The 22,515-nt window shown below is 42.5% G+C and overlaps 1 protein-coding gene across 1 annotated transcript; it reads left to right on the top strand.

The window, feature by feature from the left end:
• Positions 1–789: 789 nt before the first annotated feature.
• On the top strand, positions 790–12,923 carry LOC309713428 (BTB/POZ domain-containing protein KCTD16-like). The gene is made up of 2 exons (XM_082545061.1): positions 790–2,257; positions 11,674–12,923. The coding sequence occupies exons 1-2, from the start codon at positions 1,435–1,437 to the stop codon at positions 12,123–12,125; spliced, it is 1,275 nt and encodes a 424-aa protein (XP_082401187.1). The 5' UTR covers positions 790–1,434; the 3' UTR covers positions 12,126–12,923.
• Positions 12,924–22,515: the final 9,592 nt, after the last annotated feature.

Below are 22,515 nucleotides of genomic sequence, written 5' to 3'. Positions count from 1 at the left end.
CCCCAAGAAAACTTGGCTTCAGCGCAGTGTACTCTGATGACTCTACGGCAAATTCACTGAGCAGGCCTTAAGCACTATCACACGTCCCCAAAACCTCAGCCCCCCTCTGCTGCTATATAATCCAGAATAAAATGACTCAGTAATGAGGGTTCCAACTCTATAAACCGCAGGGAGAGCGCACTAAACGGAGACTTCGTTATGATATACATGTTCAATTACCATTATAACACGTGCAGAAAAAAGTAAAAGTGTTCATTAATGCATTTCTTAATATTTTTTTTTAATTAGTTCCTTTGGTAAAGAGATCAGTTTCACCGTGATGTCTGACCCTGGTGCTCAAAGGTTCAGTCAGAGTGCCGCTCAGATTCTAATTATTGCTCACTCAGCTCGAGTTTTCAAGCGTAACACCGGACAGGGGTGTAGTTAAGAGTGTAGATCACGCGCAGCTGTCACACACGACGAGCTTTCAAGTGACACAGCGACACCTTACCCCACCTCATCCATCTCACGGGATAAGCACGTCAGCTAAAAGTGTTAAATGTAAAAGGGGATTAATCTGTGATCTTAAAATTGCGTCACACCTCATCGCCAGCTGCACGTCGCCCGTGGCCGTATCAGAATTTCATGAAAAATTGCACAGATCCCCCCCCCCCCCCCCCCCCCCTCTCTCTCTCCAATCATCCCGCTTTGCGTCCATCAGCTGAAAATGTCATTTTCCTTTAAGATGATGTAAGACATTACTACACGGGACGATTTCTTCCCATTCTCTCTCTCTCTTGCACAGCTTGGAGCAACGTTATCTTGAGCCTGCCGTCGGTCCAAACATTTCCGCACTCAGCAGTTTGGAGAGATGGATGCGCGCAGGAATCCCATCCTCCTCATCTGTGCGAGAAACCTCCTCGCGCATTTCAGTATCTCAGGAGCCGGGAGCGTGGCAGCAGAGCGATGAGGTGCATGCACATTTGTTTTTTTTAAATTCTTTATTTGAGTTTATCTGGCTGAACTGAGGGACAAACGCAAACCAGTGACGCTCTCCACTGAAACTTGAGCGGAGATGTATTCACTTTTTTGTGCTGTGAAATTTCTGAGTGAAGTGAGTATATTACATTTATCTGGAATCAAACTAGCAAATCAACGGGGTGGATGCGTGTAATTCGACGCCGGTTAGGATAATCGATTCCATTCAAAAGAAAAAAGAAAAGGATGCATCGTGGTGGGTAGGCACGTTTACGCACGGGGTTAAAGGATGTACTGTAGACACACCTTGGGATTGTTCTGTCATGAGATACTGGATGCGAGTGCTGCAGCTTGCATCGAGACTGTGTGTTAGCTCTGAGCGCATCGGCACCGTATGCAGCTACACCCTACACCCTGAACTTCTGGGACGTTTGCGCTCCGTGATCGAGACTCGGATTTCTTACAGGATCGGACAAAATGGCACTGAGCGAAAACTGCAAAACGCAACCCACAAAGGAGCAAGGCTCGGTGCAAAACCCTCCATCGGATGTGATTGAGCTAAACGTGGGTGGGCAGGTGTATTACACTCGTTATGGTACACTGGCAAGTTTTCCAAATTCTCTACTTGGGAAGCTGTTCTCTAACAAGAAGGGGTCCTCGAATGACTTGTCCCGGGACCTCAGAGGACGCTATTTTATAGACAGAGATGGGTTTCTGTTTCGGTATATCCTGGATTACCTTAGAGACAAGCAAGTCGTCCTCCCTGATCACTTTCCTGAAAGAGGAAGGTTGAAAAGGGAGGCGGAATACTTTCAGCTGCCAGATTTAGTCAAACTTTTGTCATCCGAGGACTCAAAACTATTCGCAGACGACTTGTACTACAGCGATTTGGATGATGCGTCGCAGGGCAGCGACCAGAGGTATTATCCCTCTTACTCCTTTGACAGGAGGTACGGCTACATCACGGTCGCCCTCAAAGGCGTTTGCGCAGCGGGAGGCAGAGAAAATCAAAGTGATGCCAAGGCCAGAAAGTTACCGAGAATCTTCATTAGTAGCAGAATTGGCTTGGCGAAAGAAGTGTTTGGAGACGCCCTGAATGAGAACAGGGACACGGACAGACCTCCGGACCGATACACCTGCAGATTTTACCTCAAGTTCAGACACCTGGAGAGGGCGTTTGACATGCTGTCAGAGAGCGGCTTTCATATTGTGGCCTGCAATTCGTCCCTGACCACGTCCCCGATCGCTCATTACCCGGATGACAGGGTCTGGTCCAATTACGCACAGTACATCTTCTACCGTGAGTGAAGATTTATTCCCACTCTGTTCTCTTAGAAGTGCTAACAAGCTGAGCTGGAGGCTTTCTGACCTTCAGGAGTAATCATAAGGCAACCATCACCAAAGTAAAACACAAACAACCCCAAATACGAATTAAAAATAAAGAAAACAAACGATTAAACAGGAACTAATGCCCTCCCCTCTCGCCCCCTCTAATAAATCCACATCCACATGTAATGCCTATCAGGAAGGGTTTTTTTCACATGAAAAGACCATCCTGCTAGTTTGCCACACGACAGTCAGTGTGATTTGAAGATTTACAAGGGTTGCTCACACCGCCAGGAGGCACGGTCGGATTGCAGCATTATCCTTTTAAATATTTGCATCCCTTACAGTGACTGACTTAAAACATGTGTTCTGGGTCCGAGATAAGAGGCAAACCTGCCTACGGCCCTCGGAGGAGTTGAGTCACAATGCTGCTACACTTAAAGTACACATGCGTCATGCGTAAACATGTCTTATTGCTCACATTTTTGCCAGCCGCTGGGCGATGAATAATATAGCACCAGCGGGCGGGGGGGGGGGGGAAATCACATGGATGCTGCTACTGCCGCTTGTCTTGAATCAGCTTGTCTTTTCTTTTCTTTTTTTATTTGGAGACAAAGTTTGTTCATCAGCAAATAACCTAATTAGCTGCAAATATGGCTTGTCCCGTTGCGGAGGGAGGAGTTGGAGCATATGGCCAATTAAAAAGCACTTTGTTCATTATTCTGAACGGCTCCCCTTAGAAGAGCTGAATTAAATCCAGTTGGTGGGTCAGAGTTGGAGGTGCAAGGTGGACTGAGGAAGACATGACATATGGTTTGGTAATGATTTACCAATAGCTTTGTTAATACGAGGTAATTATCACAGAGGGCTCTGCCTTGACCTGAGAAAACATCCAACCAGGCAGCTAGCAGGGTTTTCCTGAGTCATTCAACATTCTGGAGCACAACAACATATGGTGTAGGTGTTCACCCCATTCCCCATTAAGAAACACTGTTCTGGGTCATGGGACAGCAGGAGGTGGAGAGAAGGTGGGAAGAGACAGAGGAGAAAATAAGAGCGAAGAGCAAAAACGGGAAAAGAGAGGCACAATGTAAGAAGCCAAGCTGAAGTGAAGGGAAGAAAGGGGAGGCTGGCAGATGGAGGAGAGAGCTGCCGAGCGGGAGGGATGAGGGAGTAAAAGTTGCATGAGACCTGGCCATGGGGAGAAAGAACTGAGGCAGAAAGAAGAGAGAGGCAGTGGGAGCAAAAATAGATTAAAGTAAGGATCAGACAGGGAAGTTCATTGAGGCCGTGGGAGCGGGGAAGGGGGGAAAAAAACGAAAAAAACGGGGTGGTAAAACATGGAAGCACAGGGAGAGACAGGCTGGGTTTTCATTAGAAGACAGTGGATGAGGGGATAGCACAGGGATAGATAGATAGATAGATAGATAGATAGATAGATAGATAGATAGATAGATAGATAGATAGATAGATAGATAGATAGATAGATAGATAGATAGATAGATAGATAGATAGATAGATAGATAGATAGATAGATAGATAGATAGATAGATAGATAGATAGATAGATAGGGTGATGTATAGGCACATCAAAGGTAGACAGGCGGGACAGGCCTTTCTTCACAGCAGCACAGCGGCCTGCATCCACTCTCAAAACTAATACTGTAACCTGATTCTAAATGTGGGACGCTGGCTGGCCTAGGGCAGGTAGTCCTAAGCTAAGAATGCATGTAGACAAGTGCACCTTCGGGGATGGCAGAAAACAGATGTGCTTTGTTGTTGTTTGTTGTTTTCAGCTGAACATTTTACTGCTCTCTTTTTATATACCCTCTCCTCCTTCTAACAGAGACTCACATAGTGGGGAAAATGGTCAGAGGGAGGATGGGTTTGTTGAGTCTCTAAGAAGAGCAATCCAGCGCGGTAAGAAAAAAAAGAAAATGGAAGAAAAAAAAACGGAGGACTTCCTTCCAGCCTGTCAGTTTCTTAGCATCATCCGTGTTGCTCTTCTTGTTAAATGCGTCAGTTGTTTTCTGGCTCCACTGTCTGGCAGCATTAGTGTGGACTCCACATATTCATAATCTTTTCTGTTAACAGTCAGGGGACTTTTTCCTCTCATCATGTTAAGACACTCTTATCTCAGTTATTGTCATCCTCACCTGCGCTGTAGAATATGCTGCCAGCTTCTCCTCAAACTAAAACAAATGATATTTTCATCTAAAAGGGCAATCTCCTCAGGAGGCTGCAGCCATGATGAATGATTCACATTTAGCCAAGCATGACTTGGACACCTTTTGAATAAACAACTGAAACTGCTAATGAACACACAGAGCGAACAGGACTGGGATCAGTACTTTGCTTTTAGAGGCTCATCCGGTCAACCGGGATCTTGCTTTGCAAGTTAGTCGTAATAGCAAGACAGTAAGGTGATTGAAGTCATACATAAAAAGTCATCATGAGATGAAAAATATCAATTATTTAAAATCCCAAGTCAAAACTGTGCAATTTAAAAGCTAAAAATGATTAAATCATAAGTAAAATATTTGATAAAAGTCAAAATTATAGCTTACTTAATCAAAATGAGAAGAGAAAAAACAGAAAAAATGGGAAAGATCATAAATTTTTGAGTGAGGAATTTAAATGTGGACGTCGTCATATTCTGACATTTTCAATTACACCCTGTGCAGAGAAATTTGACTCAGTACATCAAAATATTAACCTACTTTGAGCATTTTAATTATATCATTACACACTTTTCACCCCCCTCCCTTTGACTTGCAGAAATGGCCTTATATAAGCGATTCTGTCAAGTGACATCCCAGGCAGAGACGTAGGTTGTTTAGCATGATAGACATGTTTGCTGTTTTCCACTGGTAGTGACAACATTATCGTTGTAGTGATTAAAAACTCTAACCTCCCAGCTGGCAATTGGGACCGGTCCCCTCACTGCTAATTATCTCCGGGGAAAGAGGGGAGTGCTGCTGCTAATTAAAAAGCAATCTGTGATCCCAAAATATTTCCTCAACTGCCGTCATCCACCGAGGAAGAAAAAAAACAAACTCCCTATTTAAAGAGACACTCTAGGCACCATTACACCATAGGAGAACTTTCAGGCAATTCATAAATGAAAACTAGCTGTCATCTTGGACTAAATATCATCCTAGCCTGCTCATCGGCGAAACCAGAGACATGCTCATCTTTCCCACTTTGAAAGAGCGGTGCAGAGAGCCTTGTCAAAATGGGAGATTTGTACAGTAAAGATGGAGGATGATTGTACTTCCTCTAGTCTGTTAATATAACTGTGCAGTCTTCATTTAAGCTGTGAAAGAGATGATGTTTGCCCATAATGGCTCCTGAACAATGGCCACAAATCGGCAGGGAGAGACAGTGAAAGTAATCAATTGCTTGGGCGTAATGGAGGCAGAGATTGGACCGTCCCTGAGCTCCCACGGAGCCTGGTTGGAGTCTGGATGGATTGGCAGTGCCTACAAGAGATGGATGGTGTTCCCATGAATAACTCGTACACGTCTTAAAGAGCACCTGGGCGGAAAAATGGTTGGAAGCAAGGCGAGGTTTGTGTGCATGTGCCATTTTTTTCCATCTCCCAAAGGTAACCGAACTTTGTGCGTGACATCAGCTCACGCAGGCAATCTGCTCCACCCTGGGAGTAAAGTATGAGTTTATTAAACATCTCAAAGGGAAAATCGAGTCTTTGAAATCAATCGCTCTTTGAAAGATTATGTTGTGGCCTGTTTTGCGGCCCTGCCGCATGGTTTCTAAATGTTTGACCTTCTACAAGCTTTTACGATTTCTACCCAGTTTTAACCTAATTTTCCTACAACACAAAGAGCTAGAACCCAACATGAAAGCTGGAATTGTTCATGTTTAAGACTGTCTGTGCATACTGATTGTCCTCTGGTTTAAGTATACTGTAACACAAGTGTGTGACAAACTAATAAAGATTGTCATTGATGATGGATTTTAATCAGTCTTAAGCAAGTTGTACACTGAAATGAAAAGACTGGTCAAGCTTCAGATTTTAAACTTTGTTGCTACTTACCATGTTTTACTTCAGACAAACTGAAAAAAAAAATTTGAGTACATATTTAGGTCTTCACATCACTTTTTTACCGAACATATATGCAAATAATCACATTTTTAATAACTGCCGGGAGGTTTCGTGGTGATATCTACATGTATTAGTTAGAAAAATTGCCATAAAGTGTGTGAAATTCTACAGTGCATAACTTTAAATGCTGTTTACTTGGAAAAAAGTTCATTCTCATACTCTGAGCCAGAAAGAAACCGTTCCAGTTTTATTCCCATCTTTATTCCGAAGGTCATTACACATGGGCTGTATTCATACATTATTCATAGCCTGATTTATAGAACATTTTGTTCCAAAAAAGATGGTGAAAATCTATTTTTTTTTCTAGCTGTTTAGAATTTCTTTTCTGTTTTATTGAGTAATAAAACCCCAAATCCCCTCTGTATAGACCCTACAGTCTATATCAGCAAACTGAAACACAACTTTTTTAGCTGACTTCATCCAATAAAATATATTGTTGTTCTGAAACATTTTGTGCACACTGCCTGGGATTCAGACATAATCGTTAATCAGCTAAGCAGGTTTTATGATTGTATCTAACCCTTTTCTCATATTTCTCTGAAGACTCTCCCCCCTTAATGGAATTGTGCAGGCAGCACTTACACAGAAGTTATTATTTTGGTCTCTGCTTCTGCTATTTCTGCTCTTTGAATCTGCTGGAGAGCAGGTATAACAGCTCCTGTCTGACATTTAACACCTTTACGATCCCTCCAGAGATACTTAATGGCTGCTCGGGTGTGAAAGTCTTCACATTATGGACAGGACTGAGTGTTTTCTGAAGAAAAGGGGATCCCCTGTGTTGGTATGCAGAAGGAGACCGTTGTATATTAGTCACTGGCATGTTATAGGTTTTTTGAAGGTGTGTGGCATTCTGCAGTCACCAACCAGTTCATTGGGTTGAACTTTTGCCTTTAGAACATTTTTCGTGCCATAGACAGATCTGGTGACTGTGGAAGTCATTTGAGTACAGTGAACCCTTTGTCAAGTTCAAGGAAGCAGTTTGAGATTATTTGAGTTCTGTGACATGAAAATCCTGCTGCAAGCAGCCATCATGGATGAGTACACTGTAGTCATAAAGTGATGGACATGGTCAGCAACAATACTTTCGGCTGTCTTTTTTTAAAGACATTTTAAAGACTTTATTTAATCTTGTTACAGCAGCACAAGGGTCAGGAAGAAAAAGTGAATTAGAAACATATTATAAAAAAATAAGATGAAATAGGTATAATAGTGTACAAAAATACGTACAAATATGCACAAATTGTTACTATATCGAGTAAGACCCTGTATACTCAATGCTCATGTGGAACTAAGGGACCGAAAGAGTACCAAAAAGTCCCATTGTTCCATTTTGACGAGCCCGTTTGAACTGTAGCCTCAGCTTCCTGTTCTTAGCTGATGACACTTGCACTTGCTGTGGTCTTCTGCTGCTATAACCAATCTGCTGCCATGCCATGTAGACGGTGTCTACATGTCTAAATACACCTAGCTGCTGACATGTGATTGACTAATTTGATATTGGAGGTAACAAACAGTTGAATGGGTGTACCTAATAAAGTGGCCAGTGAATGTAGTTGATAAAGTATGCACAGTCTCGTACTCAAACTCATTGTTCAGTGTACTTTCTTAGATTTCCCTCTTTGAGTAAAACCAACCTGACAGGGAGAGGGACCACAAACCCCTACCCCCCAAGTTCTCCTGAGGCATCATTTAAGGGATGAATAGAGCACTGCAAACTACTCGGGACACGTCCTCCCTTCATCTCGCTTCATTAGTGCTTGTGCAGAAGAGGGGTGTGGCTCTGGGTCAGAGGACAGGCCTACAGGGAGAGGCTGATATAGACATTTCAATCTGCCTGCTATGCTTGTTCATCTCCCTGTCAGGGAGACACTCAGCAGACAGCCACCCTCTGACTCGGGAGGGGAGAGCACCCGCTTGTCATTAACAATCAGCCAGTCATGCTGTCACTGTCCTCATGGAAGGGAGATAATTTCAGCCAGAGCAATGAAAAACAACAAGCCATGCTTTGTGTCCTTGAATTAGGTCACGTAGTCCTTTTTTGGGACGGGTTACCCCAACTTCCCAGCTCTTTCTCATCACTGCTGCCAATAATGGTTGTTTCAGTACATTAGGGTGGCTGCATGGAGGTAATTAATATTGACAAATTCAAATGTATGCAAATATTACAGACTTTATTATACACGGCAGGAGGTTTGACACAAACTGCTTAAGTGATACTTCTGCGGCAAATAAGACTATCTTGGTGAAATGGATTACCCTCTCCGTGTAAGGACAATCGCTGCCTTTGCAAGACAATTCTTTATTTTTCTGCTCCAAGGACATGCTGACCTAAATTGTGAGCTAACAAGCATGTAAACTACTTCCTGAGGCAGGAAGATATATATATATATATATATATATATATATATATAGATAGATAGATAGATAGATAGATAGATAGATAGATAGATAGATAGATAGATATATTTGTGTAACTGGATATAGAGGTTGAAAAATATAAGATGAGAAAGTTGTATGAGCTTACTCTCTGAATAGCTGCATGACGCATGAATATACACATTCATCCTCCAACACCAAGTTAATAAACGGGCCAATTTTCTACATTTTTTCTTTTTTCTTCTTTTTTGTTTTGCTTCACGCCCAAAGTCTTGGCCTGAAAATATTATTTCATAAGAGAAAACACAGCAACTGGAGCTTCATACTCTCAGGTCTCACAGGCTTCTCTTGTGTTTGCACAAATAACAGACAGTAATGAAAGTGAACAGAAGCAGACGTGTTTATTTCAGAATTTTTAAAGTATCTTTGTGCCTGACTCCAACAGCTTTGATGTGAAATGCTCTTTGTGTGTGTGTGTTCCAAACTTTCATCCGTGTAGATTGAGGGCACAGTTCACACCATATTCACATTTAAAAAGCAGATCTGGGTCACTCACATCTGAACGGGACATAAATTGCATTCTGGCCTTGTGGATTTGTACTATAACAATGTTCTTGTTGCCTTTTTTTTAAAAAAAATTATTTTGCCTCTCAACTTTCACCACACGATTGTGCAGAGTCTCTTTCAGATTGCATGACTGGAGCACAGCGCTGCTCTGCCTTTAAAGCTGCCATCATCAGACACCCCTGATGACTCAGTTTAGGAGCACAGTTAAAACCAATCTCTCCTCCTCCCCCCAGTGTCTGGCAAGAATTCCTCTGACATTTTGCATTTGAGTTTGTCAGATCGCTGTGCCTTCAGTCATGTCCTACTTTTCTGCCATTTAAAACCTTTAAACACCTATAAGCGAATGCACAGTTCGCCAGAACCGTGTAAACCTGGCCTCTGCAGGCACGGGGACAAGCGTTCCCGCTCTCCTCAGAGGTGGAGAGGATACCCGGTGTGACAGGCCTGCTCGCGCCCCGTGCTCTGTGCAGAGCTCGACTCCCTCTCTCTGTGTTATTTATGAGAAGTGCAGGCACAGCCCAAGTCTGAGGACCAGCCCTAGTCAGTTAATGTGGTTGGAATATGAGCTTTTAGACGGGGTGTATAGATCTGAGAAAAAAAGACAAAAAACACATTACAATCAATGGCTTCCCTGAAAAGATACCAGAGTGTATCACACCCACCTAGTTGTTTAAATGCACCTGTGTTTCCTGAAAGTCTCTTAGTTGTTTACTGACTAGGCTCTGACGGCAGAAATAAGAACCTCACAACTTCTCCCCAAACGCTCAGATTTGTCTTTGTGTTACTGGCTGCGTGGCAAGAGCCCATTTCCGTATCCATGCTCCAGCAACATGAATTGTTATGGAAAACAAAAATAAAAAGGCAAAAACAGGTGCTTCTCAACCTCATCGGCGGCTTTGATACAATCCATTCCCCTGCATGGGCTCAGAAATTTCATGCTGGTATTATTGGGTGTTGGCTAGTTTCCTAAACGGGTTTCCCCCTCTGGACTACAGCATCCATCCATTTCGAAACAATGCTCAGCCTCCTCCTCTTCATCCTCCTTGCTAAAGAGCCTGCATCCATTTGCCTGGTGCTGTTTGTCTGCCGGATTCAGTGGGATTCATTATGTGGAAAGGGGAGGGGTAGGATTGGCATGCTGATTGGCCTCTTTACTCATGGATTAGCCATTAAAAAGCTGTTAGTGACTCTCTCACTATCAGCGCAATGCAATCATCGTGCTACAGATAAGGTCATTATTACTGTCTGCGCAGAGAGGTTAAAATCCCCCTTGAACTATGCTCAGTTTAAATTGGCGCGTGCACTGGAGGGAGTAATGGACAAATTATTGCTCCCTCTGAGATATCACTGCTATGTGGTCTGTATGATAACACTGGGGGGAGAGCCATTAATATGTTTCTGTGTCCGCGAGTTTATTCCTCATATGCTGGTGTTTACGCATTTCAACCTAAATGAGACATACTGTGGCTATTTTTGGAAATGAAAGACAGCTACAGTGTTTGCTGCCTTTACTTGAACACTTCACAAGCCAGCGGGCAGTACTGTACAGTCCATAATTAGCCGTGTAGGAGGATGTGAGATGAGACAAGAAGAAGGTACGGGCAGAAAAACAAAAGACTACAAAAAAATCTTTAGTTTGTACCTGTTTGCTGCTCGCTGCAGAGCGTGAGTCACTGTTCCCAAAATTCATGATAAGAGATTGCAGCACATCAGAGGTCTACATACATCCACCCATCCTGCAACATGCACTGACCTGACTCTAACACCAGCTGAGATAAATTGTGCTTTGTTTGCCTACATTTTCCTGGCCCGGTGGCTCCCCCAGAGGTGTAAAACATAATCCCAGACTTATTTGACTGAGTGATCCGAAAACACAAAAATCATGCGCCACCTCCTTGGCAGCCAGGGTTACAGCTCCAATAAGAAGCTGCAACAGCAGAGCAGATTGCTTTGGCTCCGAGACAAGCTTCGCCTTGGGAAAAGGTCTTTAAGGGAGTCGCACTGAGCTGCACTGAGCTCCGAGGTTCTCCTTATCAGGGGATGCAATATGCACAGCCCACCAGCTCTTTGAAATTCAGCAATTAAATGTCAAAGCCAATACCTCGCATGTTCTTACAGCTGTGGCCTTTTTTGAATAATTGAAAGATACTCGTGTGGACACCGAAACTGCTGTGCAGGCATTTGTCAGCATTTGCTTGTTCACTCCAACTGTTTCGGTCGATTACTGTGGGGATTTGTCTCCGTAAAGACTGTTTGCGGTGGTTTTCTGCAAACTGCATGTGGTCGGACCCCACTGACAAACCTTTTTGCATTGTCTTGTAGGCGGACCTTCTCGGTGGTCGTCCTCTCACTGTGACTGCTGCTGCAAGAGCCACAAAAGCGAGCGCGAGGGAGAGAGCGGCACATCCTACAACGACCTCTCCACGTCCTGCTCCGAGACCCAGTCAGAGGCCAGTTCCCCTCAAGGAACCGTGATCTGCGGGCCCGTGAGCCGGCACTCCAACATTCAGACGCTGGACCGGCCGGTGCCTAAAGGGCCGGTTCACATGCTGCAGCAGGCGGAGATGCGCCGCAAGACTGACATGCTCCGTGTGAGAACCTTTGGAGTGCGGGAGCGAGAGGCTGCGAAAAGGAAAGCGAACAAGGAGAAGATGACTCCCGAGCAGGAGCTGGAGAAATGTATCCAAGACTTCCAGCGCATTAGGATTCCCGATCACTTTCCGGAAAGGAAGTACATGTGGCAATCAGAGCTTCTGAGGAAGTACCATCTCTAAATATATGAGTGGAGGAGAGGCAAGAGAGAGTGAGAGATGGTGCCGTAGTATCATTTAACCATCAGTGGAGAGCATTAAACTGCATAGGCAATACACTGCACCCTCTAAGACACATACTGTACTAGAAAAAAAACAAAACAAAACTGTGGCCACTTTCCTGCCAGGATGACTAGCCAAGCACACACAGTATGAGGCAGTGTGAGTCATTTATTTGTGAGGTATGCACAGTGTTGTGTACGATATGCACATGTGTAAATCAGGTTTCTCCTGCTGGGGCTGACATCACACACACACACCCTGTTCTCGCTTCGCGGAGCTGAGAGGCAGGAAACACTACCACTGACAACAAAGCAACCTCAGGGGCAACATCATTTCAGTTCATCAACTCACCACATACTGTATGTGCAATAGCCCACAATAGCTATTTTCTAAATGGATGTACCCAGATGGTGCTGTGAGTTAGCAACGGATTATCACTATACGTCACCGACGCAACATATACTTATAGTACGCTTTGAAAGCAGCACTGCATGTCATTTCACTCTTATCATAATTATGCAATATCAAGCAAAGTTTAAATTCACCGTTTCGTGTGACAGGTAAAAGTGGCGTGTCAGGACCGAGGCCGACTTCACCGAAGAAAGCACTGCCTAGATCTGTTTTGCCATTGTGAAACTTTTTGTCCATTGACGTCATTATGTGTTGGATAGCTGATGTTGTGTAGGTAGAGTGTATAATGCCAATGGATACTGATCTAATCCTTGATTGTATGTGTGCATTAAAAAAGTAAATAAATGAGTAAGAATTCTGTTCCTTCATAATGAGCCTTCTTCAAAACTTTTACAACTTTTAACAAATGATGACCTACTTCAGTACTTACACTTGCTATTTTGTTTCTAAGAGTGCTTTAAGAGATTGATATAGCTTCTGGGTCTGAGAAGCCAACGCAGCAGTACCTTTAACCTGCATTCCTTCTAATGGCCAGCAGCTCATTTTGTAACTCATGGTGGTTATTATAGTCAGAAAGAAGGATTATCCAGGGTGTGTGTATGTGTGTGTACTTAGTTTTACAGTTAAACCTGCCCCTCCCTCATCATGTCCTGTCTCAAAGCACCAAGACTCTGATGGCAAAAACGAGACGCTATTTCTATCTTATATATTGTCTGTGGTTTACTTTAATAAATATAGCTACTGAAAGTGCCCGAGTATCTACGTAGTGCAACCTGGTAACTTGTGAGGTCAACAAAGAGGCTATTGTGCACAGATATGAATAGAGATGTACCTTCAAAGTTTGGTTAATTTTTCATGCCCACCTTGAAACTAGTGATCCTGCTTTCAGGTTTTGAAGTTGCATGATCATCCGGTACTGTGTGAAAGCCTCGAGCCACTTCTCATTTCTTTATATTTTACTTCGAATGAGCATTGGGTGCTTTGTGGCCTTAAAAATTTTGAGGAAATTGGACATGTAGAAGACAAACAAAAAGAAGAAGTGGCAGGCCTAAAAAAATAAATACATTCATGTTCTTAAGAAATGGAAAAAAAATCCAAAAGAACAGACCAAACAGTCAAAACAACACAACTGACAAAACTGTTCATCTGCTCAAGTTCCTCAAACATTATACTGCTAATATATCTGGTTAGCTAGCTCAGTGCTGTAAGCTAGTAATTCTTCTAAAGTAAAGCAGTTTCCTGTGTTTTTAAGCTAACGTGTGTGTGTTTGTGTGTGTGTGTGTGTGTGTTTACTTTTACAATTAATCATGTCCTGTCTCAAAGCACCAAGACTGATGGCAAAAACGAGACGCTATTTCTATCTTTTATATTGTCTGTGGTTTACTTTAACAAGTATAGCTACTGAAAGTGCCCGAGTACCTACGTAGTGCAACCTGGTAACTTGTGAGGTCAACAAAGAGGCTATTGTGCACAGATATGAATACAGTCGTACCTTCAAAGTCTGGTTAATTTTTCATGCCCACCTTGAAACTGGTGATCCTGCTTTCAGGTTTTGAAGTTGCATGATCATCCAGGCTACCATCTTTGCTACTATCAGCTTGTTGCTAAAACATAACAATTTGTTACCATTTCTGTGAATCAGTGAAAAATGCCAACAATAACCTAGTTTGTCAATAATCTAGTCAATAACCAAATGTTATACTAAAAAACAAGAGGCAGTTTTCTCTATTAACACCACATCTGGGTATTTAGTTGACATTTGTTGTGTGTTGCTCCAAGCAGCTTGCTGAGCTTAGACTGTTTCAGTTTTTTCATGTAAGCCATGGTGTTGACATCAACAATTCATGGGGCCCATACCCTCTGTTGTAGGGCTAATTGCTGTTTTTGCAAAATAGCTTTTTATTGTTTTGATTAGAGTCCTTGTTGTGCTGGAGACCATAAATTTGATCACATCTGTGACTATTTTCACTAATTGAACTCCAGATTTGCAGGTTGTAACTTGCTTCACCGTAAATTTCTTCTTCCCAACTCCTCTGCAAAGAAAAACCTTCAGTCAGATGTGGATATTTTTAAGTTTCATTAGTCCAGAGTACCTACCTATTTTTTAGAATCCCAATTTTGAGCTGATGGGCAACCCTGAACACTGCTTTGAAAGTCAGCTTAACCTGTGTCATGTCTGCTGTGCTCAGTCCTTGGCTGACCACTGTGTTTCTAGTACTCAGTCATAGGCCTTTGTGCTCGTGAAGACCTGAAAGAGTTAGACAGCACGTCTGGAAAGAATTATATAAAACCTCTGCCTGTAACAGACTTTGCTGAGGCAGAATGATCACATCGTCGTTTTGACTACTCTTACTACGGTGTGAAATTTTTATCTTTTCGGCAACATCACTGTTTCAGTATAGCTTTCATTTCCCTTACAAAGCTGTTTGTGTTTTACTTATTAATCCTATTCCTGTTTATTAGCATTAGTATCCAGTGGTAATGGACACATTGTGATCTGTACTGTGACCAGGTGGAAGAGTGCCTGGAGAGGTGGAGGTATTCTCTGGAGAGAAGAGGAATGAAAGTAGAAGCGAGACAGAACATGCAAAGAGTACAGGTAGTGAAGATGGATGGAGTTAAAATACCCGGGGTCAACCATTCAAAGTGATAAATAGTGCATAAGAGAGGTGAAGAAGACATCGCAGACAAGGTGGAGTGGGTGGAGATAAGTGTCAGGGGTGATTTGTGATGGAAGAATAGAAGCAAAAGTGGAAGAGAAAGTTTAAAATATGGTAGTGAGACCTGCTATGATGTATGGATGGGAGCCAGTGGCACTGAAAAAAAGTAAGGAGGCAGAGCTCAAGGGGGCAGAGTTGAAGATGTTAAGACTTTCATTCAGACTGATGAAGACGAACAGGATTATAAATGAGGCACAGCTCAGGTTGAGTGTTTTGGAGACAAAGTTAGAGAGGCAAGGCTGAGATGGTCCGGACATGTGCAGAATGGGAATGGTAGACATACTGAACAAAACATGCTGAATATGGAGCTGTCACACTGGAGGAAAAGACAAAAACCACAGGGAAGACTCATGGATCAGGACAGGGTGAGATGGATGATAATCTGCTGTGGCAACCCCTAAAGGGAGCAGAAGAAAGAAGGATAAGACTAGTATTTGATGCGTATAAACAGTACACTTGTTTCCTTTTGTACAAATTTCTGCAAACTGATTTGAAAACATTTTTCTTTAATGTAATCTCTGTTCTTCTTATCCAGGTATATTTATTAAGCAGCCATACCAGGGTTGTTACAATAAACAGTACTGTTTGTTATTCATAGGTCGACTACACAGATCATCGAAGGCGGATGCTGACATAGTTTTAGATACAGACATTTAGCACAGTATCATGTCCGCAGTTGTTTTCACTTACAAAGTCTGCTTCTGACACCAACATCTGAAAATGAAGTATGTAAATACGCCTTCCATGTCCTGTTTTCCTCCACACAGAGATGCCTTATAAATTTTCCACATACAGAAGCTCGTCTACGCTGGAAACAAAACCATGCTCCCTTGAGATGCACTGCATCACCTGCTCATCCCACACAAACTGGCTTCATTTAAGAAGTGAAATAGATCCCTGCTTGTTGACATTTTAATGTCTGCCTCATCCTCTCGAGAGGATCTTAAAGAAAGGCGAAGAAAACCATAGCATAGAGAGCACTATTTTTAGCAAACAGATTTCTGCAGTGTTCCTTACTGCATCCGTAAGGAGCGAGGCTTAGGGAGCGTATCACTGCAACCCAAAAACAGCCCCTGCGATGATAGATGAAGACCTGCTTCTCTCTTGAGGCAGCCAGTGTCCTCCAACACAAGTTCCAAGGAAAAAAGCTTTGTTATAGGGCTTGGTGATTTTTGCTCTGTCTGCAGAAATGCATTTGATAATAACCAGATTATAAGTGAGGAAGGGGAATACCTCTCAAGAGCTTCCATCAGTGTCAGCTAAGGCATAAATGCAAACTGGAACCTATAATCCTGGGGCAAAAAACCATCAGCTTACACCCATATGTTAGAGAAAAATTCAGGCCTGTAAGCCTCTATTAAAGTCCTTTTAACTGCTCTGTAACTAAGAAGTGATGTGGGTAAGGATGTAAATGGGCTTTCTGAAACTCACTAAAAAAATATGCATTAGATCCGTAATAACTCAGTGACGGTGACATAATGAATTTGTCATGGATATCATGGTCCTTCCGCCTCTCCTGCACTCTGCACCTGCACTGATATCTCTTCCTCTCAGCCGTCATTCAACAGCACCGCAGCATGAAATCTCTTTGAAATTCAATGTCCCTTTCCCCGACTTTGAGAACCACATCCGCTTTGGATGACATTTCGCCTCGCACAATCTGAATCCTAATACCTCAATGGAAGAAAAAAAAAGAAAAAAGAAAATCAATCATTCTGTTTTTGCATATCAAATATGCACAACATCACAGTGTAGCATGGCTGAGCCTGGCCCTGCACAGGTGACCTTGCTGACATATCCCACAGAACCACCTGAACACGGCCGGCATCGCTCTGCTTTCCTTACAGATCAATACCCTCAGATCCTGGCCCGGGCCTTTCTAGTCTTTATAGACAGTCGATAACCAACATCCTCCTCAAGGATGAAAGCTAACATTAAATCTTCACTCAAAAAGCATCCCTGCCACCGCTAACTACCCTCAATTATCTGCCAGGGCTGCCTGCAGGCCTTGCATTACACACAGCAGCTTTCTTCAGCACAAGGCAGGTCTGACAGCGTGATTACAGCCCTTGTATTAGAAAATTACAGCACAGCCTGTGAGGATTCAGGAGTGGGAGAATTACCCTGATTATCAGATATTAGGCGACCAGAGAAAGGATGTTATTCACAAAAGAAATAATGGACGTATGATGTAAAACCAGGCAAACGGGATTACATATATTTTTTTCACACATGGACTGTGAGGATTAGGCTCTGCATTGTATGAGATTTAGATGAGGCTATGTTGTTCTTCCTTATGTTATAAATCCAACCTGATAACTGGTGTCATTGTTGCAACAAGAACGATTTAGGCAGCTATACAATAAACAAGCCTATGCTCTCTTTTTTTTTGACAAGCTTGGCATAAAAAGATGAATTATGCAATTTTTCATTCTTCTGACAAAAAACAGTTCTTAAGGGAGAGGTTTCACTGTGTTTCCATAAATATCCATTTTCAGCTCATTCGTCAAATTTTAGATGACTGACATCTCTGGGTTTTATGGGGAAGTGAATGGAAATGTTTCCAAGTTAGGATTTATCTCCTGTGGTACGTATCTTTGTTTATTTGCATCTTTCCTCATTGCTATGGCAGAAGAGGGTATTCCCAGGATTGCGCCACCGTGTCCTTTGATAATATGATAAAAAATGATTAAAAAAAAATCTTGCAGCTCATACTGGGCTTTTTTTGTTTGTTTTTCTTTTTAATGGAAAGACCACCCTGGAGCCCTGATTTCCCTTCAGTGTCATATTACTTGATATATGTAAGATTTCACTGTCTTTTATGATTGTAAATGGGGCCAATTTTCCCTTGCATGCCACATTGTGCTGCGAGCTGTGATTATACTGAACTTACATACTGTCTCGCACATGCATAGAGAGCCTGCGGGGAAGTAGCTATGGAGAAATGCATTTTTGGGGGTCTTAAACTGGCCTGATTCTGCCAAGTCCAATGTGTAGAAATACCAACAGAGCAGAGTACCAATGAATTCTGGGGGAAAAGTGACAGGATGACAATAAATATCATCACCATAGCCCCAGCAAAAAAAGGGAGCGACACCCTGAGTGGCAGGACTTCCCTGTGAGAATGCAGTGGTTCAAACATAAACCTTAAATCTTTATGCCTCCCATTTCCTTTAACTCACTTCAATTTCACCATTGCCAACAGCTAATGATTATTAAATGGTAAATGGTCTGTATTTGTATATAGCTTTACTTAGTCCCTAAGGACCCCAAAGCACTTTACACTACATTCAGTCATTCACACACTGGTGATGGCAAGCTACATTGTAGCCACAGCTGCCCTGGGGCGCACTGACAGAGGCGAGGCTGCCGGACCGGGCCCTCTGACCACCACCAGTAGGCAACGGGTGAAGTGTCTTGCCCAAGGACCGAGACTGTCCGAGCTGGGGCTCGAACCGGCAACCATCCGATTACAAGATGAACTGCCAACTCTTGAGCCACGATCGCCCTGTGCAAGCTACAACAATACACACCCACACACTCTTTGACTTTGAAGCACTTTATTTTGAAAACGCAACGACACACAGTAAAGTGCCCCGTGTTACCGAGTCATTTTTGACTTTTAGTTTTATGTGTCCAGGTTTTAACATGTCCAAGATTTCTACTGCTGACCAGCACAAAACCTTAAGAGCCTTCTTGATCTAGAACCCCTTGCAATCTCTTCTCATTACTCCAGGTACAAACACACACACACATAGACACGCACACACACACAAACATAGACACACACACACATAGACACACAATGAATACTGCAAAGACAGGTGTCAGTCAATACCGCTGACTTCAGCAGTCACTGAGTCCAATGCGAGTCTTCTTTTGCACTTCTTCGGCACCCTATCTCCTCCCTCAGCTCTCCCCTCTGGCGCCAGTAGTGAGGTTTGACAAATTTACCCCCACCCTCCCGCCCACCTCAGACGACCATTGTCAGCATTGCAGCTTGTGTCTGGATTATGTGCTCAGCTACATTCTTGGATATTCCTCCAACCCCCTGTGGGATCCCTCCTGCCTCTCCCACTGCACAAAATAAAGTTTTTAAATCCATGCTCCTAATAATGCGTAATATCCAGAGGTCCAGAGTAAGAGTAAAAGTGCAAAGAGCGAGCCCACTAACTACATACAGAGGCTCACCAGGGATCCATCTGAGACATAAGTGGGTGATGAAAGAGAGGAAAAATGAGGGTGCACTCAAGAAGTCACCCCACTGCATTGTTCTAAGGTCAGTCAAGTGAACTTGAAGCTCCACAGCATCAGCACAGGTGTATATGCTTTGTTTTGGTTTTTTTAAAACGTTTCCTCTTGGCGGATGTAAGGAGGCTGATTTACAGCCAAAGTGTCTCCCACTCGTCATTTTCCACCTCATTACCTTATCCCTTCCTCAAGGACTGCTCTGCTAGCATATACAGGCTCAATTAAGCTGTTCTGACCGGAAATCTCATTGCTCATAAATCACCTCCAAGGGCTACTGATCAGCGCTGCTGTGCCACAGCATAAAGCAGCACGCTATGATGTGTGCCGCAGAGCACAGGGTATTATAAATCAAAGGAAGAGAGCAGAGAATATTGCAGGGGATAAAATACTGTAGGACACTGTATCATAAATCTGGAAAATAATCACTGATTGTCTGTGAGGTTTGATATCAGAGAATGAATACAGCAAGACAGGTAAACAGTTATGAAGCTATGAGAGAATAGACAAGGACTTACTCTGCTTATATATATATATATATATATATATATATATATATATATATATATATATATATATATATATATATATATATATATATATATATATATATATATATATATATATATATATATATATATAGAGAGAGAGAGAGAGAGAGGGGGGGGGGGAGGGAGAGAGAGAGAGAGAGCTGTCTTTTGTCAAGATGTTATGAAACACAAGGGAAGATTTCACAGTCCCCTTAAACCTGATTTTGTACCTTAAAATATGCTGCGCTCAGCTAATGTGTCGGCCTATTAAGTAATCAGTAGGCAAACTTTGTCTTAATTCCTCCCAACATTTTCCCAGTGATGTGCAATTAGAATTTCATGCCCTAACCATACCTTGAGGTGTTGTCGCTCTTTAAAACATCCTCAAATAGCTTCCGAGCACTTTTCCATCTGTGCAACCCTTTTCAGTGTACAAGCGCGATAAAGACTTTGTTGGCTGTTAATTTCTTTCATGCCTTTTAACAAGGGCCCAGGGAGAAGCCCTTCTCTGAATACATTACAAAGCTGGTAGTGTATAGCGAAAATAATCTGTGTATTAAGTTGGAGAATTCAATTTGACTCTAAGGCGATGGAGCAGATTCAAGTTGAAGTCAAACAAAGCCTTTATGTGACGTCTAACTGATGGGAGAAAAAATAAATATTGTTGGCGCGTATCTTCACAAATATATGCAATTAAAAAAACTGAGTCAGATCAAATCACAGCTGGGAGGTAACTATCATGTGGCATCCAGACTGGACGGCGAGGAAGATTCATGCTCACTATGCCGCGTTCTTTCAATATAATCCAATCTATTTTCAGTGGTAATCTGTTTTTGAAGGATGGGGAGGTGCAGCACCACAAAATGGAAGCCACGTATTAATGCCAAATGCATTTATTTCCCAGCTACACTCATTAAATCAAATTATTTTCTCTGGAGAGATATTTAACTCAACCAATGCAGGTCTGCGGGATGTGTTTTTATGGGTATTAGGCACTATTTTCCCAAAGCTGAGTGCGTCGTGCATGTAAGGAAGAGCTCATATCACCCATGGAGTACCAGATTAATCCTTCCAGAGATTAAACATTGCACACAGATGGTGGGCATGTTGCATCCACATCAGTTGACCCGGTACCATTGCTCTGCGATTATCAGCAGTGGACTAAACATATCCACACAGATTGCTTAAAAACATGAAAACATTAGTACATTGTGCACATATTTTCACTGAAGGCCTACGCCAAAGCACTCAGCTTCTGGGGTCAGATAACAGTGCAATAATTACAATGCAATTCTGTGCAGTGCCCATCTCAACAAAAAACACCAGTGAGATAGAAAGTCTTCTCTTTTTTTATTTCAATGAAGCAACAATAAAGCAAGCTACTGTTTTAGCCAAGCTCTCGGAGTTTGATGTGGAAACAATTAACTTCTAACTTTTTGCAGTGAATACATCCTAAAAACTTCACTGACTTCTACTATATATCTTTTTCACCAGTGCCTGGTGCCAACTCTAGAATTGTTTTCATGCATTTGAATGCAGCCCATGGAGTGTCTGTGCCAAAAAGCTTGTGCCAGGACTCCATAATTGCTTGAAACGCTGAAAAAGTTGGAACCACTGAAGTCAGGAGGCACGGGAGAGGATTCAGAGATGATTCACAGATGTGGAAGGTAACAATTGTAGATTTCGCTGAAAGGTCCACATAAAAATAAAATAATGGTTTACTAACTTTAGTAAAAGGCTAACTTCGCATCCTGCACCATTACCTAGTAAACATATCATTATTTCAAACTGCTTTATTTACAAAGTAATAATTAATTAAATGAACTCGTGATTTCTTAGCATTACATCAGTATGTTAGCAAATGTTTTTCTTTCAAAATCTGCCCATTTAGTTGTTTCAATTCAATTCATTGAAATTCAGGTTTATTTATTTAGCAAGGTGCTTTATATTGTGATGTAAAGACCATACAACAACACAGAAAACCCCAACAATGTCACTTGGTGACAGTGAGAAGAAGAACTGAAAAGAGGTGACTGAAGAAGAAATCCTCAGTGCATCATTGAAAGTCCCCAACAGCCAAGACCTATAGCAGCTTAACTAAGAAAACACTGCTGAAAGAAATAGAGGGAACACTGGTATACCACAGTATACCACAAAGACCGCTTCATTCCTCCCATGAACCCCTTCAAATCCATTTTTCCTACAAGTGAAAGTGTCAACAGGTGCACCAGAGAGGCAACAAGACAACCTCCCAAAATGGTTTAGCAGGTGGTAGCCACAGACCATTACCCCACCTTATGCCTCCTGACTGATTCTTCTCCAGTTTCGCTTTTTTGCTCAGAGACCCTGCTGGTAGCGTGACACGGTACCTGCAGCACATTCACACGTGGTCCAGCTCCTCCAGGATGGCTCTTCCACACATGCTGTTGCAAGAAAATCTGC

This window comes from Aulonocara stuartgranti, assembly GCF_965226115.1.
Source record: "Aulonocara stuartgranti genome assembly, chromosome: 2".
In the NCBI taxonomy this organism is placed as follows: domain Eukaryota; kingdom Metazoa; phylum Chordata; class Actinopteri; order Cichliformes; family Cichlidae; genus Aulonocara; species Aulonocara stuartgranti.
This window is presented reverse-complemented; position numbering and strand designations above follow the sequence as displayed.

What these genes read in the sequence shown, in the direction of transcription:
- LOC309713428 (XM_082545061.1), top strand. Translation starts at nt 1,435, where the DNA reads ATGGCACTGAGCGAAAACTGCAAAACGCAACCCACAAAGGAGCAAGGC. An exon ending in CGCACAGTACATCTTCTACC is followed by an intron (nt 2,258 to 11,673) that starts GTGAGTGAAGAT and finishes ATTGTCTTGTAG; the next exon opens with GCGGACCTTCTCGGTGGTCG.